Here is an 18430-nt window from a genome sequence, read left to right as displayed (position 1 = left end):
GACAGCCTCATGCCCATGCAAAGGAGGAAATTTGTTTTGTTGGGTAAACAAATCCGAAGGTGGTTGGGAACGCTACAAGGACAAAAGAGGAGGAAAGACTGAGTACAGCTCTCTCCTAGGAATGCACGAGGTGCATCACTTCATCACAGAGGACAGAGAGACAGATATTAAGTACAAACACATGCTCGTTCAGTCTGCACACACACACACACACACACACACACACACTCACCATGTCACAAAGAAACTTCAGCACTTGTGGGAAAAACTGTCTTTTGCAACCAGGAATTCTGAGAAGCACCAAACAATCTGTCATCACACGGTGCGTGAAGCAACAACAGATGAGACAGATTATTAGCACATACTGTATTTCCACACTACTGATGTATTAATATTGTACTTTTTTACAGTACAACACTATATTTATTGGTTATTTATATGTATTTATTGACAGCAGCCAATTTGGGGCTTAAACATAAAGTGCTATACTTTAGTTGGCTGCTCTCCTTATAATAATCACTTTTTGGCCCTTTTTTTGCATTATTTTACAATAAATGGATACAATAAGTGGCAGATATACATGGCATATGGAATAAATTAAATTAAATTAATGAATGAATCATGTTCATAAGAAATAACCAAATTAGAAAAAGGGTCGTCGTGTGGCCGTAATTCCATCACATAAATCTAGTAGCCTAATGATAACACCACCTTGTCTTCTGTCCTCTTTGATATTTTTGTTTACGTCATTTTATGGTCTGTTTAAAAAGGGGGTCAGCCCTAATGTACCGCCTTACCTGCTATCCCCGCCTAACTTTGCTATGTCCTCAATTGTGATTGGCTGCAAGGAGCGTTCGTCACTCCTGCCCACTGAGCAGGCCACGCCCCCCTGAAACACACACTCGCTCATTGAAGCGAGGAGCGGAAAAATATCCAGGAACTGTACGTCTCTACTGTCATGACAGGACGCCGCAGCTCTCTCCACGGAACCGTAAGCATTAATTTTCACGAACTCGTGTGTCTCCCGTGACTCTTTGTCTGTGTGCTTTCGCTGTGACCGCTTCGCTTCTGTTTGAATTCAGCGGCAGAGTTGACGGTGCCCCCGCCGTGGTGTCTCGCGCCGACCGTTGCCACGCTGAAAGTGGCCTTCGATAGAATTATTCATTGACTTCTCTCCTGCCTGGCATGTACTGTGTAGTTCTGCTCATGTGTGTGTGGATATCCGTGGACAGTGTCACGGTGGTGCGTGGGCTCATGTCGCGGCTGTGTGAGCAGAGTTTATCAGACCACACGATTTTTTTAAATGGACATTTGTCTGCGCTGCTGATACGTAGAAACAGGAACTGAGCGAGGCTGTTACCTGTGCTACGTGGACTGTGGAGTTAGCCCACCTTAGTGAATGTTTAATGAAGTTTGTAACACTTTTTATTTATTTATTTATTTATTTATTATGTCTCTTGTATTGTTTACATGCCGATATCCGATATGACGATAAATCGGCAGTGCTTGGGCAGATAATAATTTAACCTGTAGAGGACATTTTTCACAGTCTTTTCTGTGTTGAAATTCACCTAATATTTTGCCTACTCATGTAGCAACAAATGCAGATATACATTTACTTCATTGAGCAAAATAAATAAACAAGTTAAATAATATGTTCGTTTGCCGATATCCAATTTTACATTTTAAAACCAATATCTGCCGATACCATGTAGATAATATCGTGTATTCCTATTTTATCCATGCATTCATCCTTTTTCTACCACTTTATCCCCCACACACGGACCACAGGGTAAACTAGAGCCAATATTTTGAGTTTTAATGTTATTTTTGAACGTTTATTTTATATATTTACTAGCAATTATTGTGATTATTGCTGATAAATTAAACTATGGTTGTTACAGTGAGTTCCAATTGCATACCGAGATCATATCAAGGATGTAATCTTGTTTTTCCTGTTTAAACTGACGTCTTTCTCTTTCACTTTAGTGGCTTTAGCACTATTTTATACCGCACAGGATCAGTTTATGCTGGAGTGGTGATGGAAACACTGTCACCGTGCCACGCACAGCCGCATGACACTCTCATCTCAAACCAGGCCAGTGTAAATGAAACTGGAAGCTAGTTTATAAAGTTGTAATGAAGGTCAATGAAGTGTTTAGTTTTTTAGTAGTGGTATGATTGGAGTATGTAAGACATTTAAATTATTCTACAAAACAGGTTTTGTATAATCTTGCGATAGTGTCATAATTAGTGCAGAGACAGGACAGGAGATTGATCTGCAACTGTTCTTATATGCAAATGAATAACTTGTTTAAGAACAATTGTTTGATTGTTTTGTTTGTTGTTGATCGTTGCTTCTCCAGTGTATTTCTCCTCTGATATTATATCATTTTAAAATGAGTAACTTTGGGTTACTGGTGACTGTTATTTGGACAAAATAGGACTTATTTATGATCTTACCCTAGACTCTTCAGTTCTAGCACCTTCTGACACTTTTTGACTGCCAGTTATTTAAACTAGTATTCTGTATATTCTTCTGGATGTGGTTTTCATATGAGTTTCTAGGTTTTTACTGCACCCTCACTCAAATTTTGATTGTAGAAGTAGGTAAGGCACTACTAATAACAGACTACCCAACAGCCTGTACTGAGTTCAAACCTGTGTTCTGGCATTAATCTGCCTGTTTGAAATATCTTCAATTCAATTCGATACTTGTCATAATAACAACAAGATATCAAACAAACTCTTATTACTTATATCTTTAAGCAAAACATTGAGATCCGGTTAATATATCTAGGGGGATTTGTTCAAAATCTGCCCCCTGTGCACCATCGTAAGCCAAATCTTAGGAGGATTTGGCCTCAAGCATCAGTTCAAATCCCTCATCCACCAGCTGACCGCTGTCCAGCCACAATGTTTATTCCTGTTGCAGAATTTCTGAGCATAAACATCCTGTGTAGCGTGAGTCACTAAGTTATCTTTAAGTCACTCTCTTCTTTACGCAGCAACACCCACTTAAAAGCCGGTAAATACAGAGCACTCCTGCCTCGACTTATATTTCAAGTGGCCACACTGAGTACAGCATGTCTGTGATCTCTCTGATGGTTTCATAAGGTTATAGGATGCCCTACTTCCAGTCAAGCTGGCTGGTCGTCACTGAGACTCGAGTGAAATCACAATTCTGCTGGTAACAGTACCACCTCTATAAATAGCCCCTTTTTAGCCAGTTTTTTCAAAAAAGAAAATAAACTGTATGTATTCTTGCCTTTGTTTTTTTTGTATCCATAGCAACTCGTGATTGAGCCGTAGCATAAAGTGCCCCTTGTTTCAGCAGGGAAGAGACAGAAATACATATTTGATGAAGATTTCTGAGAAACAAAATGCAAAGACACACTGAGGCAGCTTTTTTATCTCTTTGATCACTTGCTGATACCCATATTTGATTTTCTCTGCCCGCATGCAGCAAATACAGGCAAGGTGAAAGAAAAAAAGTTGTTATTTATATCTTCAAACAAGCCAGCAGCACTATCAGCCAGTACACTCAGTCAGATATGGGGTCAGATGTCAGATAAGCTAAGTGCTACCGCCACCAACCAATCTAAAAACATAAGTGCTACTACAACACAGGCGTCATGCTTTTTTGTTGCAAATTTTAAATTTGCATTTTGATATATGAAGTGGCTCGATGCGTGATTAATTTCAGTCAGATAATCAGTGGATCATGCCCAGCTTTAACTCCATAAATCTGTGAAGAAGCTTTTCCGGTAGTCTGTTGCTTCACTGAAGGTAGAGTCACAGATGGGGGCAGATTTGTGAAGACCCTTTTTGCAGTCCCAGTCTGGCAGTACTGAGGAGGATATATAACTATGTGGACTTTCACTTTGATAGCAGTCCTGCTGTTGAGAGAGTGTGTATCAGGCTGAAAGCAGATGGACTGGCTGCTAAGTCCACACTTGTGGTTTTGTCATGCCAGGACTGGAAACTCCAGCCTGATAATTCCTCGGGCTCTAGTCTTGTTGTTTGTCATGGAAACTGCTGAACAACAAACTTTGCTTTTATGAACAGCACATGACTTTGTGTAAATATGAACAAAGCGTGTTGCCTGTAGTCGTGCAGAATTCCGTAGTTCGACCTAATAATATGGTGACTAAGCATTGTTCAAGTTTTAATTAAGTGTTGCCTTTTGAAGTAGCCCTCCTCTGCACTTCAGTTTGTCTGTGTGCAAAGTGTTGGGCTGGGCGATATGACAAAGAAAGTGATCACAGTAAGAATTTTTATGAATGTATAAAGTAAAGTAGGTAATTTATGTATTACTTTTATGAGCAAAATGTTGAGGAAGCCAATTAACTGTGGTTTAAAAAAATTTAAGGACAGAAAACACTTTTTTGGACCAAAATATTGTATTCTTGAAAACAATCAACAGAGTAATCAATAACTGATTTGAGTGTTGTTTTTTTTTTCAAATTCTCAGATTTTTCAGCTTCTTAAATATGAATATTTTCTGGTGTCTTTGCTCCATATGAAAAATAATTATTGAAACTGAATAATTTTGGTTTGTGGACAAAACAAGATATTTGAGAATCATAATTTACAGGTTTGGTAAACACAGATCAGCATTTTTCAACATTTTCTAATATTATACAGACCAAACAAGTACTTTATTAATTGATTAATTATGAAAAGAGTCATTAGTTGCAGCCTTATATGTTTATGCTTTGTGCAAACACAACGGTATAGACATTTACCTTATGTAACCTTCATTTAGCATCAGAACTCAAATTATGTTTAATTTGTCCATTGTAGGCTATTATAAAAACATGGTGGTTCAAAATGGTGGCCAGAACTTATTGTGATTAAAATGTTACCCAGCCCTAAGAAGGATATTTTTGCCACAAAGCTTTAAGTGTAGTGGGCTTTTCCATGAGGCGTGGCACTCTGTTGGTTGCTATGAGTGGAACGGGTCAGAGAAAAAAAAAGGCCCTTTCTTCATCTCTTTGGTGCAGTGAGAGAGAAAACATGCTGGCCTGGTGCTGTACTATTAATGATTGACTCCCATTACGTAACACTGAAGGTGAAACCCCAGCACTTCTAGTCTTACAGTTCCAGGAGTCTCAGAACTGGTGAACAATACTACAGTGATCACTCAGTCGAGGTAAGTGGGGCACTCCGTGGGACATTTTGAGACTCCAATGTCCCAGCTTTATCTACAGAAGTTACAGCACAGGAAAGTGTTGTCGATAAATGCGTAGGAATCTCACGAGCTATGAGGAAGTGTCATGAGGCACTGATGCTTCAGACAAGAATGTATGCATCAATACTCAGATCATTTTTTGAGGCTGTGCTGTAAGGAAGTGTGTGGTGTTGCAAACTTAACCAAATGTATAAAGCTATTGTTTGCTGCTGCCCTCAGTCGGTGTTTTTTCAAAGACAGAGCTGGACATTTTCCCATGGAGGCCCTGGATGGCCTGCTTTTTTTTTTTTTAAGTCTACACACGGATGTATTCACACAGATGAAACTCTCTTGGAGTTATGTGCAATAAATTCCTTATTACTTTTATACCCATGAAGCTTCAGATAAAGACATGTCAGAGCAAGAAACACAGCCGCACCATGAGCTAGTTCCAGCTCCTGTTTTAAAAGCTGTTTCAAAACCCTGTCTGTTCGTCCAGTCTGTGCTTCAGAGCTGTGGAGTAAGTGAGCCACCCATGTGTTTCAGTCTGCTTTGAGCAGAGTGTTGGCTGTAGCTAGCTGTGTGTTATGGTGTGTCGGGGTATCGAAGCATGGAGCACATTCTTTCCTGTTGATGACTCATGCCCTGGGTTTGGTTCTGATTGTAAGCAGGGCCTCAGGGAGGTGAAGAACACACAGACACGCACTCAAACTAGCCAAAGGCCAAACTGCTGGCACCAGATTTTACCGATCAGCAACATGTTTAAAAACTACATGTTTACACGAATGTGCACTTTGTAATATGAGCACATTAGGACCACGGGCAATCCTCTCATTGTGTTACTGCACCTGACTGGGATGTGCTCTGCTCAAATGACCATGCAGCCACATGTTTTTACTCTTTAACATGATCAGCATTTACAGTGTATGGCCATAAATTGCACGTAGAGGTATGAAATAATGTATGCACATGCATACAAATAAGTAGGGCAGGTCTTTGGTGTAGCATTACACTGAGGATGTGGTTTTCCCTGCACAACCCATATAACAGTACAATATCTCTGCAAACATAAGACAAAGCTCCAACACCCACTTACCTGAATTATTGAAAGGCTTCACCATCACCTTTTCATATAAAGTGCTGTTAATTTAATTTTTAAATAATCATTTTGCATTAATGTTGTGGCATCTGGCATTTGCAAATGGAAGCCACCAATGGAGTCTTAACTTTTTATTAATTTTTTATCTGAACGCCTGATATCCTGCATGTTAGAGCATTAACTTCTGCTGTAGTACTCCCAATTCTCTCATGTTTGTTTACTAGTCGACTGTTGATCATAAAACCCGGTACCACATTGCTCATAAACGCTGCCTGAAACCTTTTTTTGAGTTCATATATATGTATGTGTTCTTAATTCAAAGTTATCTCAAGGTCTTTGTGAGCTCCTGGCCAAGGTTGTTTGGGATATTTGTGTTGAACTTCGTTTAAGCAAAGCTTCTTTGGGTTTAGGGGGATTTCATATCCACAGTTAGGCTGTTGACATAATAATGTCATAGACACAGTGAGTAAGTGATTCCTTTCTGCTTTTATCTGTCTGGTCCTGCTGCTCTTCTTTAAATGTACTGCTTTTACATCAGTTTCTGATTAACCTTTCTCCACAGTGCGGACTGTTGTGGCGTGGCCTTCAAAGGTCAGAGTGAGGATCCTAGCTGCTCTGCTCTGATTTGTGTTACTGCGGTTTCTACGGAAACGAGACAACGGTTGGCAAAAAGCGGTGGAGCTGCATAAAGATGTCGTCGCCCACTCACAGTGACAGCAGTGGCTCCTCGAAACATGACAGCCACCAGGTTTGTTATGAGTCTACATGTGTCTGTGTGTCTGGGTGTGTGTGCGCCGGCATTTCCTATGTGAGTGAAAAAACGTGCTTGTAGCTACTCCTAATATTTCAGTGTTTGTTTTTTTCTCTATCATTACCTCACATTAAAGTTGCAGAATTTGAAAGCACTGTGGTGGTGTCCCTAATAATGAGAGTTTCTTGCAAAGATCAAATATCGAATATGTATTTAATTATTGAAGGGCTATATCAGGTTTTTTTTGAAGTGAGGTTGTAGGAGGTACGGACATAATATTATCAACAGTTTCTCTGGACATGCCTGGCAGCCTGGCCCCCAAAATACACTGGTTGCAGAACAGTTTTCTCGTCGTACTTCTCGCATGAAAATACACTGTATATGTTGTAAACACAAAAAACGGAGCAGTAATTCTACCAACCGAAGAAATAGGAGCATGCTGGGCTTGTAAGGATTCGTTCTATGATGTAGTTAAGTGAAATACGATGTGGTGTCAACATTTATTATTTTCCTACTTCCTCTCCCGCTCGTGCTGAATTCTGCTGAATTTATGCAGCTCTGTTGTGGCATCCGCCAGAAATAGATGTGCTGCGTATTCACTACGACCTTCCGCAACTGAGCGGACCTGACACACAGCCGTATCGGTGGGACGCCGGATCGGAAATGCAACGCAACCGTTACGCAACCAGTGTATTTTTTGCATGACACTCACTTGAACTGAATGAATGAATGAATGGCCATTATTGACAGAAGATAAAACAGTTTCTAGCCACAAAGAGTCACCTTAATAAGATATATCCTGCTGAAGCCTACAATATTTTCAGAATTGGCATAGATTTTGTTTGGTGAGCCTCTGGTTAAGAGCTGTTTATCCTCTTTTCCCCGATGGCAACCACCTTCCCCTTAAGTGTGTGACTTCATAGTTAAGTGTTCTTTGAAAGGCAAACCACACCCTTTAATACTGCAAAAGTGGTTTAAGTAAATAAATGTTTTTACAATATCTGGTATGCACTTACTTGGTGATGATGATGGCAATGATGATATGTGTCTTCACAGGTTAAATGTGTGTTATAACTTGTTATTGTGTGCTTCTGTTTGTCTCTTCAGGACAGCTGGGAGATTGTGGAGGGGCTCAGGGGGGTTTCTGTCAGCATTCCGGAGCCTGACAGGCAGCATGGTTTCCTACTCAAGAGGAGGAAATGGCCCATGAAGGGATGGCATAAGGTTGGTACCTGACCTGCCCACTTAAACCAAGCAGACAGCAACAGCAGCAAGGCACCAATTTGTAGTTACATAACAAAGCGTCTACCCTTCTGTGGTCCCGTCATGAACTTAAGACTTATTGTCACCGTCAGCTTCTGTGCTTTGGATAAAAGGTTTATGGTGTACTTTATTTCCTGTTGGTATCCAGACTGAACCAGTTATACTCATTCTCCCGAAGTGTCCAACTAGAAATCTGACCTGCTGTATTTTAATACCTCAAGCTATTTCTACATTTCCCCCTCTTCACTATTATTACCCTCAGTGTTTCCTTCTTTCCATTCTTTTATGCTCCCTTTCTGTTAATGCTGTATCCCTGACTCATTTTCCTCCCCCTCTCCTCTCTCTGAGTGTACTCATACTCAGCTGGAAACTTCTGCTATACAACATGACAGAGGAAAAAAACTTTAACCCACAATGAAGCATCAACTAATGTCAGTGAAGTGCTTTTTTTTTTTTTGTTCATTGCAAAACTAAAGTGAGCAATCTGTGCTTGTAAGCTGTGGTCAAGTCTATAAATGGTCATTATCCACAATTCTTATCAATGCTTGTTTCATTGCTGCTGTTATTGACTTTGAATGTCAAGGTCAGTGGGAAGTAGTTGTTATTGGTGTAAAGGTGCACAATGTTTACATTTTACTGGGGTTTTTAACTATTGGTTAACCAAAGAGTGCTATAAATCCAAACATTCAAGGATGGCAGCAACTGGAAAAAAGAGTAAGCCCCAATGATTCATGATACATTTCTTCTCACATAGAGGTACTTCCTGTTGGAGAAAGGCATCTTGAAATATGCAAAGCGTGAAAATGATGTAAGTATCACCTCAACAGCATTATCTGTCATTTCTACGTAATGGCACATACTAACAAAGTGGTTTTGCACAGCTGAAGAAGGGAAAGCTTCACGGCTGCATAGATGTTGGCCTGTCGGTCATGTCAATAAAGAAGAAAGCCATGTGCATTGACCTGGACACGGAGGATAATATCTATCACCTGAAGGTAACGTATATGAGCCTAGTTTATTTGAATTTAGCTTCAGAATTCCATATTGCTCTTGCACACACATGCAAATGCTGCAACACCTACAACTTTTTTTCCCATTGATTTCCATGGTCTGTTTTATATGAGCACTTTTTTTCCAAGTTGATGCTCCTAACATGACTATGTCTTAGGTGAAGTCTCCAGAGCTGTTTGATGAGTGGGTGTCAAAGCTGCGTCATCACCGTGTGTTTCGGCAGAATGAGATCGCCACATATCCCCATGAGAAGAATCTTTTCTACCCCCATGCCTCGTCCTCCCCCTCCCTCAATGACTCTCTGAGAAAAGTATGTTTTTTTGTCCAATGCAGCAGTGCTCTGTAGGAAATATTTGGCAAAGACATTTTTGGTGAGATGTAGTAGTATATCTCTTCTTTTTCTCTCTCAAACAGCGGTCTACTCTTACCAAACAGGCATCGCTTCACCAGGCTAAGGTCAGTTCTTGGCTACATTGCTCAGAGGACATGGACAAGTGCTGCAAAGGTTAGTTGCTCATTGTTCTTTTTCCTCTGCTAATTAAATCTTACCCTCTGTTGTTTCTTGAAGTGTCAAACTGAATCTTCAATGTTCTATTTCTCATCACTGTGTCTGCATGCACCAAAACTTTCATCTGATATTCATATCTGTTTTTCACTCAGACTTGGAGGAGGCTGAGTCATATCTGCTTGAACTCAACATGCTGCTGAAGAGTATGGAGGTCCTCCACCGGACATACTCGGCTCCTGCCATCACTGCACTACAAGTAAACAAAGGCACACAGATGAACTTAGCAGAGGTGTAAAATTTGGATGAGATCCTTGTCTTCATTCCCTCTGAAAGTGCTTTGGATGTATGAATATTGTAGCTGATGTTGGCCACAGTAGAGTGATATCTTGCTCGTGGAATTAATGTAATGTTTTAGGGTCTGCATTGTCATTTTGTTGTTTACCCTGCTGCAGGCATCTAATTATGACATCCCCAAAAAGGAGAAGAGACCAAAGAGGTGGCGATCCAAAAACAGTGGCAAAGAAACCAAAACCACACTTCAGGTACAGTTACTTACTTAACTTATTTTATGTTTATGCTTGTTCACAATTATCCACCAGTAAAAATTAAAGGAGGTGAATGATTCACAATTCTTTATCTGTGTTTGTCCCTCAGGTCCCAAGCTGTATCTCCTCCAAGTCTCCTCGTCTTCACGCCTCCAACCCCAACCTGTCCACCACAGAACCCAACACACAGGAGGCCTGTCCTGATTCCCCAGATTCTCCTATAGATGTGTCCCGTCTACAGGAGGACTTCTGCAGGCTGTCCAACAACCGTGAGTCCCTGCCCATATCAGCACAAGATCACTCAGAACATTTATTTTCTTCAATAGAAGAAGAAGAAGAAGAAGAAGAAAAATGCTTGTTTTGCTTCTACATGTTAGTTTCCATGACAACCCCATAGGTGTTGCTGTCTCTGTTTTTTGACTCTGGCTTTTGCTTTGCTCTAGTCCACACCACACTGAAATCAGCCTATAGTTCCCTGGTTGCAGAAAGAGAGAGGCTGAAACACACCATTGACATGACGCCTCCTCAGCCAGTGCAGGTCATGGGCTTAAAGTCGGCTTATGCCTCAGTGAGTGACTCTGTGATTCAGAACCTTTAATTCCACACATTTATACCATATTTGTTTTATACCACATACATGGCTTCTTATCGTTTGAACAGGAATGTTCAGGCGGCTCCCAGTCCTTGGTCCACCAGGTTTCCAATGAGAGCAGAGCAGACTCTGTATCAGAGTTCTATGATGCTCAGGAGTATCTGCTGACCTCTTCCTCCTCTGAGAATGAGGTCAGATACTATCTTGTACCTCGTCCTACTTCTTTTTTGTCATGTTTACTAAATGCAGACACAGTTCTACTTTCTATACAGAGTTTGAGAATAGAGTCTATTGAAGGAGAATGAGAAAAGTTTATGAAAAAATGATATAATGATCCTTGTATAATAATTGCATTGTAATGGTAATGGTATTCATAAATGACTCTGACAACATCATTATTTATTGATTTATAATACACGTTTTTATACATTTATTGGTAGTTCAAAGTCAACTCAAGAACTGGAATTTGGGATTAGACCCTAACTAAAACTAGTTCCTGCAAACCTTGCACGTGAAGTACAGTTTGTTATTTTTCTATTCTGGTGATGAAAGAGTCGTCGCTTTGTGTGTGTTCATCTTTTGATGCTATGTTTTGGACGCTTGCTGACCTTTCACCATTGATTTTTTTTGGGGTGTGTCTCCAGGTGTCAGACGATGACTCATACATCAGTGATGTGAGTGACACAATCTCCATGGATACCTACAGCAATGAGGGAGGCAGTGTGAGGCACAACTCTGGTACATGATTGTTCAGCTTGTTCTCCCTGGGTGAAAAGGGTGCTACTTCTGCAATATATCCTCATCTCCATCAAGTTAGTTTTGAACAACAAAAATATCTAATTGTTCCCTCCTCCCCTCTTCTTCCCTCTAGACAGCAGTGTGATAACTCTGACACGACGGCGCTCCATGCTGCCTTCTCCCTGTCCCGCCAGCAGCGTGAGCCTGTGGAACATCCTGAGGAACAATATTGGAAAGGACCTGTCAAAGGTGTCCATGCCAGTGCATCTCAACGAGCCTCTCAACACCCTGCAGAGGCTGTGTGAAGAGCTCGAGTACAGCGAGCTACTGGACACTGCCAACCAGACCCAAGACCCTTTCCAACGCATGGTGAGAGGAAAACATGCATGCTAATACTGCATGTGACGAGACTGAACCTCGTTCACAAGTGCTAGTTCACTCTTCAGTAAAAGTTTGTATTTACACATGTAAATTATGTATCGACTCACATGACCAACCACGGTTGTGTTCACATAAACAGTGCTTCAATACTGACCTGACCAAACAGCTAACATACACTCATTTCTTCCCTCTGCTTTTTCATACAGGTCTATGTTGCTACGTTTGCGATAACTGCCTATGCGTCCACCTACTTTAGAGCAGGAAGCAAACCCTTTAACCCTGTCCTGGGAGAGACATACGAGTGTGACAGAGCTGATAAGGGCTTCAGATTTATAGCTGAACAGGTAAAGGTCACCGTCAACAACACATGCATGGGAATACATAAGTTTACTACAGCTTTTAACACAAAAGCATGCATTTCGAACTGAACTTGTAAAGTGATTGAGATCAGAGTGTTCTGTCTAGTTAAATACACAGTAATGAGTACAGTGGTTGAATATATCTGCACTGTCTCATGTCAGAAGCACCATAGAATTCTTGATGATGGTTCACCTCTCAGCCATGTTCAGAACTAAAGAAGTCTCTTTTCAGTCAATGAATCCTGCCCTGACCTGCAGGTCTTCTTTGTGATGGTCTTGTTTGTTTACAGTAATCACACTGACACTGCAAAAATATGTGTCAATGGTTAAACCATTCCCCAATAATGTGTCTGATATGAGCTTCAGTGTCTAATGTTTTGGCTGAAGTGCCTTTATCTCATCTTGTATTGCTTTCCCATTTTCCCAGGTGAGTCACCACCCGCCTGTGTCAACATGTCACGCTGATTCAAGGAACTTCAGCTTTTGGCAAGGTGAGCAGGAGACGGCATGTTGGGAATAAACATCCCGTTTTGCCCTCTGCTCTGCTTGGCTTAGTTAGAAATGTTCCTTAGTGTTGCCACACCTGTGTTGTGTTTCATGTTTAAGTTCATATTTCAGGTGGAATTTGCTGTTGTGCAAGATTAAGTTGCCTTATTTTCTATGTTGCCTTGGTGATCTCTCTAAAAAAAATTCCATTGAGTGATAACAAGCAACTTGTTATTTAGAAATGATTTTTGAATGCCATGCAGATTATATAAATGTGATCTCAGTTGTTACATTAGAGACTTCAGATATGTTGTTGTTCATAAAGACCTAAACAGCCATTGATAGTCAGAGACACTGCAGCATTGCTTGCTTTTCTCTGCGCACATGAATGAAGCAGTCGACTTATAAAAAGACACTATTGTTTCCCCTAAAAGACGTAAGATCTAAATTAAGATGTTAGGGTCATTTTTCTCTTTGTAACAATCACTCATCTGATATTTTGTCTCCCATTCTCTTTAAGATGTGCGATGGAAAAATAAATTCTGGGGCAAATCCATGGAAATTGTTCCCATGGGAACCACACATGTCACACTCCCTGCGTAAGTGTCTGCTTTACGCCTTTACTCATTGTGTGTGTGTGTGTGTGTGTGTGTGTATGCAGGTTCATACATGTTTACACACACATCCACATCCCTATTTACAGTATTAGTATGAGGAATGAAATATTCGTGACGCATTAAGTTCAGTATATATGTATATATATAAATATATATGTGTGTGTTTCTCCAGCTTCGGGGACCATTATGAATGGAACAAAGTGACGTCCTGCATCCATAACATCCTGAGTGGCCAGCGCTGGATAGAACACTATGGGGAGATGGTCATCAAAAATATCAACAGTGACACCTGCCAGTGTAAAGTCACATTTGTCAAGGTTAGTAAACACAAATATTCAAATCATGCTCTTTTTTTATCCTGCAACAAAAATATGATTATAATCATACAAAACAAAGTACCCTTCTTTTTCCTGTTAGTATGAGGTGATTTGTCAGATTCACTTTGAATGTGAATCTTGTAATCTTGTCCGGTAAGTCAGGCCATGCAGTGAAGACATGCTTACCCACTCTGCAGCACCATCTACTGGACAGAAATAGAAGAAACTGTGACTGTAATCCTCTGCAGCAGTGGCACTGGCCTCAATCCTGTAGTATTGTCTTAAATGGGACATTTGAATCTTACATTTAACTTCTTCTATCTTTTCAGGCAAAGTCATGGAGCTCTACAGTGAACGAGATAGAGGCCGTCGTTACAGATTCAAAGGGAAAAGTCGTACAATCCATGTTTGGAAAATGGCACGAGTCTGTGTTTCAGGGAGACCCACCTGCTGCCACGTGTATTTGGAGAGCAAGTGAGTGATTGGTCCCATAATATGTCAGTCAAACAGCTTTTACTTGAAAACCCCTCAATCAGGAAATAAAAACTAACTGACTGACATTCTTACACATTCGACATTCTTATGTGTTTAGATTCCATGCCAGAGGATCAAGAGCAGTACTATGGCTTCACACTGTTTGCAGTGGAGCTTAATGAGCTGGATTCCACTCTGAGACCTCTACTGCCCCCTACAGACACTCGCTTTAGGCCTGACCAGAGGTTGGCACTATTTATCTGTCTCTAATGGTGGTTTATGTCTGTCTGCACACATCATACCCAACCTGAATTTGAATACTTGAATAATTTTGCTATTTTGCAACATATTTATTCTCATTTTAATGAGCTGTACAAATGACTCGGGAGTTTTAAAGTGATTAAATGCAACCTAAAATAACCAATCAGGCCCTATGAAATGTCTATGTGCTAAGTCCTGCCTTTTTTTTGCATTTGCATTTGCACTGTTATACAGATTTGACAATATTACACATCATTTGGAGGGATTAGTTGAAACCACTGTTGCATTTATCTATTTCTATATCTATTTTGCTGTCTGAACCTGAGATAATACTGACTGTCCTACATTCTGTAGATTCTTTTGTAAATAGTAAAACCCAGAAACACTAGGTCAATCACTCATCAGTTTCTACTTATTATCGCTTATTTTTTTACTCATTATACAGATCATTAATAAATATTTACCTTTTTTTTTTCCAATAAAACAAATTTCAAGAAAACACCAAAATCCATGCACCACGTCTATTTCGTGTTGGCGGGGAAAGGTTGGATGGATGGTGGTGATAATAGGACTACGTTTCTAAGCCTGACTCACTCTCTCTGTCGTGTTCATTCAGGTTGCTGGAGGAGGGGAACCCAGATGGAGCTGAGGAACAGAAGCAGAGGATAGAGCAGCTCCAGCGGGAGAGGAGGAAAGTGCTGCAGGATAACAACATGACACATAAGCCTCGCTTTTTCATGTACGCAACTCTTTACTTCTTTTCGCATATTTGTGTCTACACAGGCGGTGTTTTCATCATATTCTGTCAGTCTTAAATGGTCAGATCAAGACAATAAATATGTGGGTGGTATGTTTCATAGTTCAGGAACCATTGGGGTGGAGCTTGCAGTGCTACATTGTGTGTGTGTGTGTGTGTGTGTGAATTAGTGACTGATTTAAAATGTCTCAATCAGATGTCATTCTTGTTGTCTCGACAGGAAATCTAAGGATGACACGTGGGTGAGCAACAACACATACTGGGAGCAGCGTACAGACCCTGGCTTCAGTAAAATTGATTTCCCCGTGTTGTGGTGACATCTGGATTTAACCAAAACACCTCCATGATAACTTATTACAGAGAGGGAAGTGTAGAACTGAACTGAGACCAGCCTCCAAGTGTCCTGAACAGGTTTGACCTCATGTCATGGTAACCCAAACCAATATGGACTTCCTGCCTCCAGTTTCAGGACAGAAAGCCTGTAGAAGTCCGGTTGTTCTTATTTATGTTTCTCCGCCTCTGACCACAACTGTTAGTAACACATATGTTAATGTAGACTACATATTCATATCATTTTGGTTCTGTTGCTTACCAAAGTGCCTTTCATTGTGGGGCTGCACACAGTCAGTTGCTTTAGCAGTTATGCAATAACACTTAGACAAACTCCTGGTTTCTATTATGTCCGTGTACAGTGTGTGTGTGTGAAGTTCAGTGGATTGGATTTTCTGATGGCAGAACTGTGGATACAATTTTTTACTGAGGGGGACAAAGCAATAATACTTAATGTCAAATGATGACAATAAACTGTACAATGGACAGTCACATTCTGGATCTTTTTTCCCATTTAGATCCGCTCACGCTACACTTTAATTCTCTCATTCACTTTGTTTTTGGCCTAAATACATAAATACAGCATGAAATAACATGACAATATCTGTTTGATGCTGATTAGGTGGTTTACTCTACTGATTTATTTACTCTGCTGGTTTGTAACGCGTTCTAAAACTTTCCTAAACCCAAACAAGAAGCAAATGGTGCTGTTTAAGCCCAAAATTACAGTGAAACATACTGAAAGTAGTACAATATTCATACATTTGGTGTAATTGATTGATTTGTTGTGTAGGTTCTCACCTTGTCTTGCTGAAAGAAGGGAGGATCGGTCAGTTTTAAGTGAGATGACTAGAAGGGAGACGAGTAGTTTTGTGCAGAGGGACACCATCTGCTCCTACAGTAACTCCATTAACTAGGAGAACATCTCTCCTGCTACTGCTACAACAAAAAGAAGAATTACGAAACTACATTTTGTAATTTGGTGCAGTGGCAAGAGGTAACTAGGTCACATTTACGGGGCATCTGTGGCTCAGCGTGTAGACCAGGGTGTCCTCTTAAAGCAGGGTTGGTGGTGTCACACCTGGCTCCACACTATACTTAAATACAGTTCTGACGTTGGTTACTTGTGCTGTACTTACAGTAAAACAGGGTAGGCAAAGCAGTCCATTTCCTGTTGCCCTGAGCTGAGAGGGGCCCTCGAGAACTACTGATTACATTAGACCACAGCAACAACTGTTTTGTGAGAACTTCAAGCTACTTCATGGTCAGCTATGTTCGGACCCTTTGTCAGGGGCCCCTATTAGGTACACACGAGACCCAGTTTAGTCGTCTGCTGCTGTAGCCCTCTGCTTCAAGGTTCGATGTGTTGTGTATTCAGAGAAGATCTTCATTCTATGTATATCCTTTCAAACCAGTCCAGTCATTCTCCTCTGACCTCTGGCACCAACAACATAACTGCCACTCAGGCGATATTATCTCCCTTTTCAGACCATTCACTGTAAAATCACAACAGATCCGCAGTTTCTGAAAAACTCAAAAGCAGCCCATCTGACAGCAACAGCCATGCCACATTCAAAGGTCACTCAAACACTTCTTCCCCATTGTGATGCTTGTTTTGAACGTCAGCAGGTCATCTTGACCATGTCTACATGCCCTAATGCTTGAGTTGCTGCATATTGTCTACTGTATGTGATTTATTTTACCTTTTATTTAAGCAGGTCAGTCACTTGAGAACCAATTTACAATGACCGGAGCTGATTCGATATTTGCATTTACAGCTATTGGACAGATGTACCTAATAAAGTGACTGGATAATCCTGAGCCCAAATGTATTCTTTCTACATTATGTTTTGTTGTTAAAATTACAATAATTTATTCATGTTAACGCAAACAAACAATTCATATACCTGTGACTGGACTTTCTGCTCTTAAAGTATCTCTGACAGTCAGCCTCTGCTATGCAGATGCAGATACAGATGCAGCTGATGTGTTTGAACAGCAATGTCTATATCTGAGTGACAACTCCCTGACAGCCCTAAAAAAACGTCCTTATCACCACTGGCAATGACAGGCTTGACACAAAACACAATGTACCCACCCACTCCAATGTTAACTCCTGGCCGTGCCCCAGTGTCGGTGAATGGACTCACTGATTTAAGTGATATTTGAAGGCATCTAAAGATAAAAACTACATTACTGAACTGCACATGAACGTGGTGTCACAACGCTGAAGTTGGCAGCCTCTGATTCGGTTAGGGGGAAAGTTAAGGGAAACTTAACTTACTCTGCTGAGCGGCTGATCCCATGCTTGTTTGTCACCTCTTACTGCTTTGACTGTGCATTTTAGGACTTTAAAATAAACTTTATTGTGTCTAAACCCCTGCCCCGACCCCCATCACTTTTATTTTATTTGTGATATTGGAAACAAAAAATGGACATTCCACTGCTTTTTGATAGATTTTGCTTTCTAATTAGTGAAACATTGGCCTCTTTGTCACCTACATTAGCTGATGGGTGTGATGTGGAAACAGGTGTCACAAACCACTTCTGTTTGGCCCATTTATTACCAACCACACGTTATGCAGATGAGCAGGAAAACCACCGTGACATCAAATGGTTTGAATTTACTGATTGAAAACAAGAAAATCAGAGAGACAAGTCTGTTCATGTCCTGGAGAAAGCGCGCGCGCACGCACATAAACCAGAGTTCTTGTGATTATAATTAACTCCAGTGAGAGTGGGAGGAGGGACACGTGACGAACGGGCCA

General features: G+C 40.7%; 1 protein-coding gene across 1 annotated transcript; it reads left to right on the top strand.

The window, feature by feature from the left end:
• The first annotated feature begins 5079 nt into the window (after positions 1-5079).
• Positions 5080-16154, top strand: LOC131447582 (oxysterol-binding protein-related protein 3-like). The gene is made up of 22 exons (XM_058619452.1): positions 5080-5155; positions 6835-7020; positions 8131-8247; positions 9041-9094; positions 9168-9281; positions 9455-9607; positions 9712-9802; positions 9958-10061; positions 10258-10347; positions 10460-10619; positions 10794-10918; positions 11011-11133; positions 11587-11680; positions 11814-12049; positions 12268-12405; positions 12848-12911; positions 13427-13505; positions 13696-13840; positions 14170-14314; positions 14433-14559; positions 15192-15314; positions 15553-16154. Exons 2-22 carry the CDS (start codon positions 6964-6966, stop codon positions 15647-15649), a joined length of 2436 nt encoding a protein of 811 aa, XP_058475435.1. The 5' UTR covers positions 5080-5155; positions 6835-6963; the 3' UTR covers positions 15650-16154.
• Positions 16155-18430: the final 2276 nt, after the last annotated feature.

This window comes from Solea solea, chromosome 20, assembly GCF_958295425.1.
Source record: "Solea solea chromosome 20, fSolSol10.1, whole genome shotgun sequence".
NCBI classification, from domain to species: domain Eukaryota; kingdom Metazoa; phylum Chordata; class Actinopteri; order Pleuronectiformes; family Soleidae; genus Solea; species Solea solea.
The sequence above is the reverse complement of the archived record's forward strand: the minus strand, read 5'-3'. Positions and strand labels throughout refer to the sequence as shown.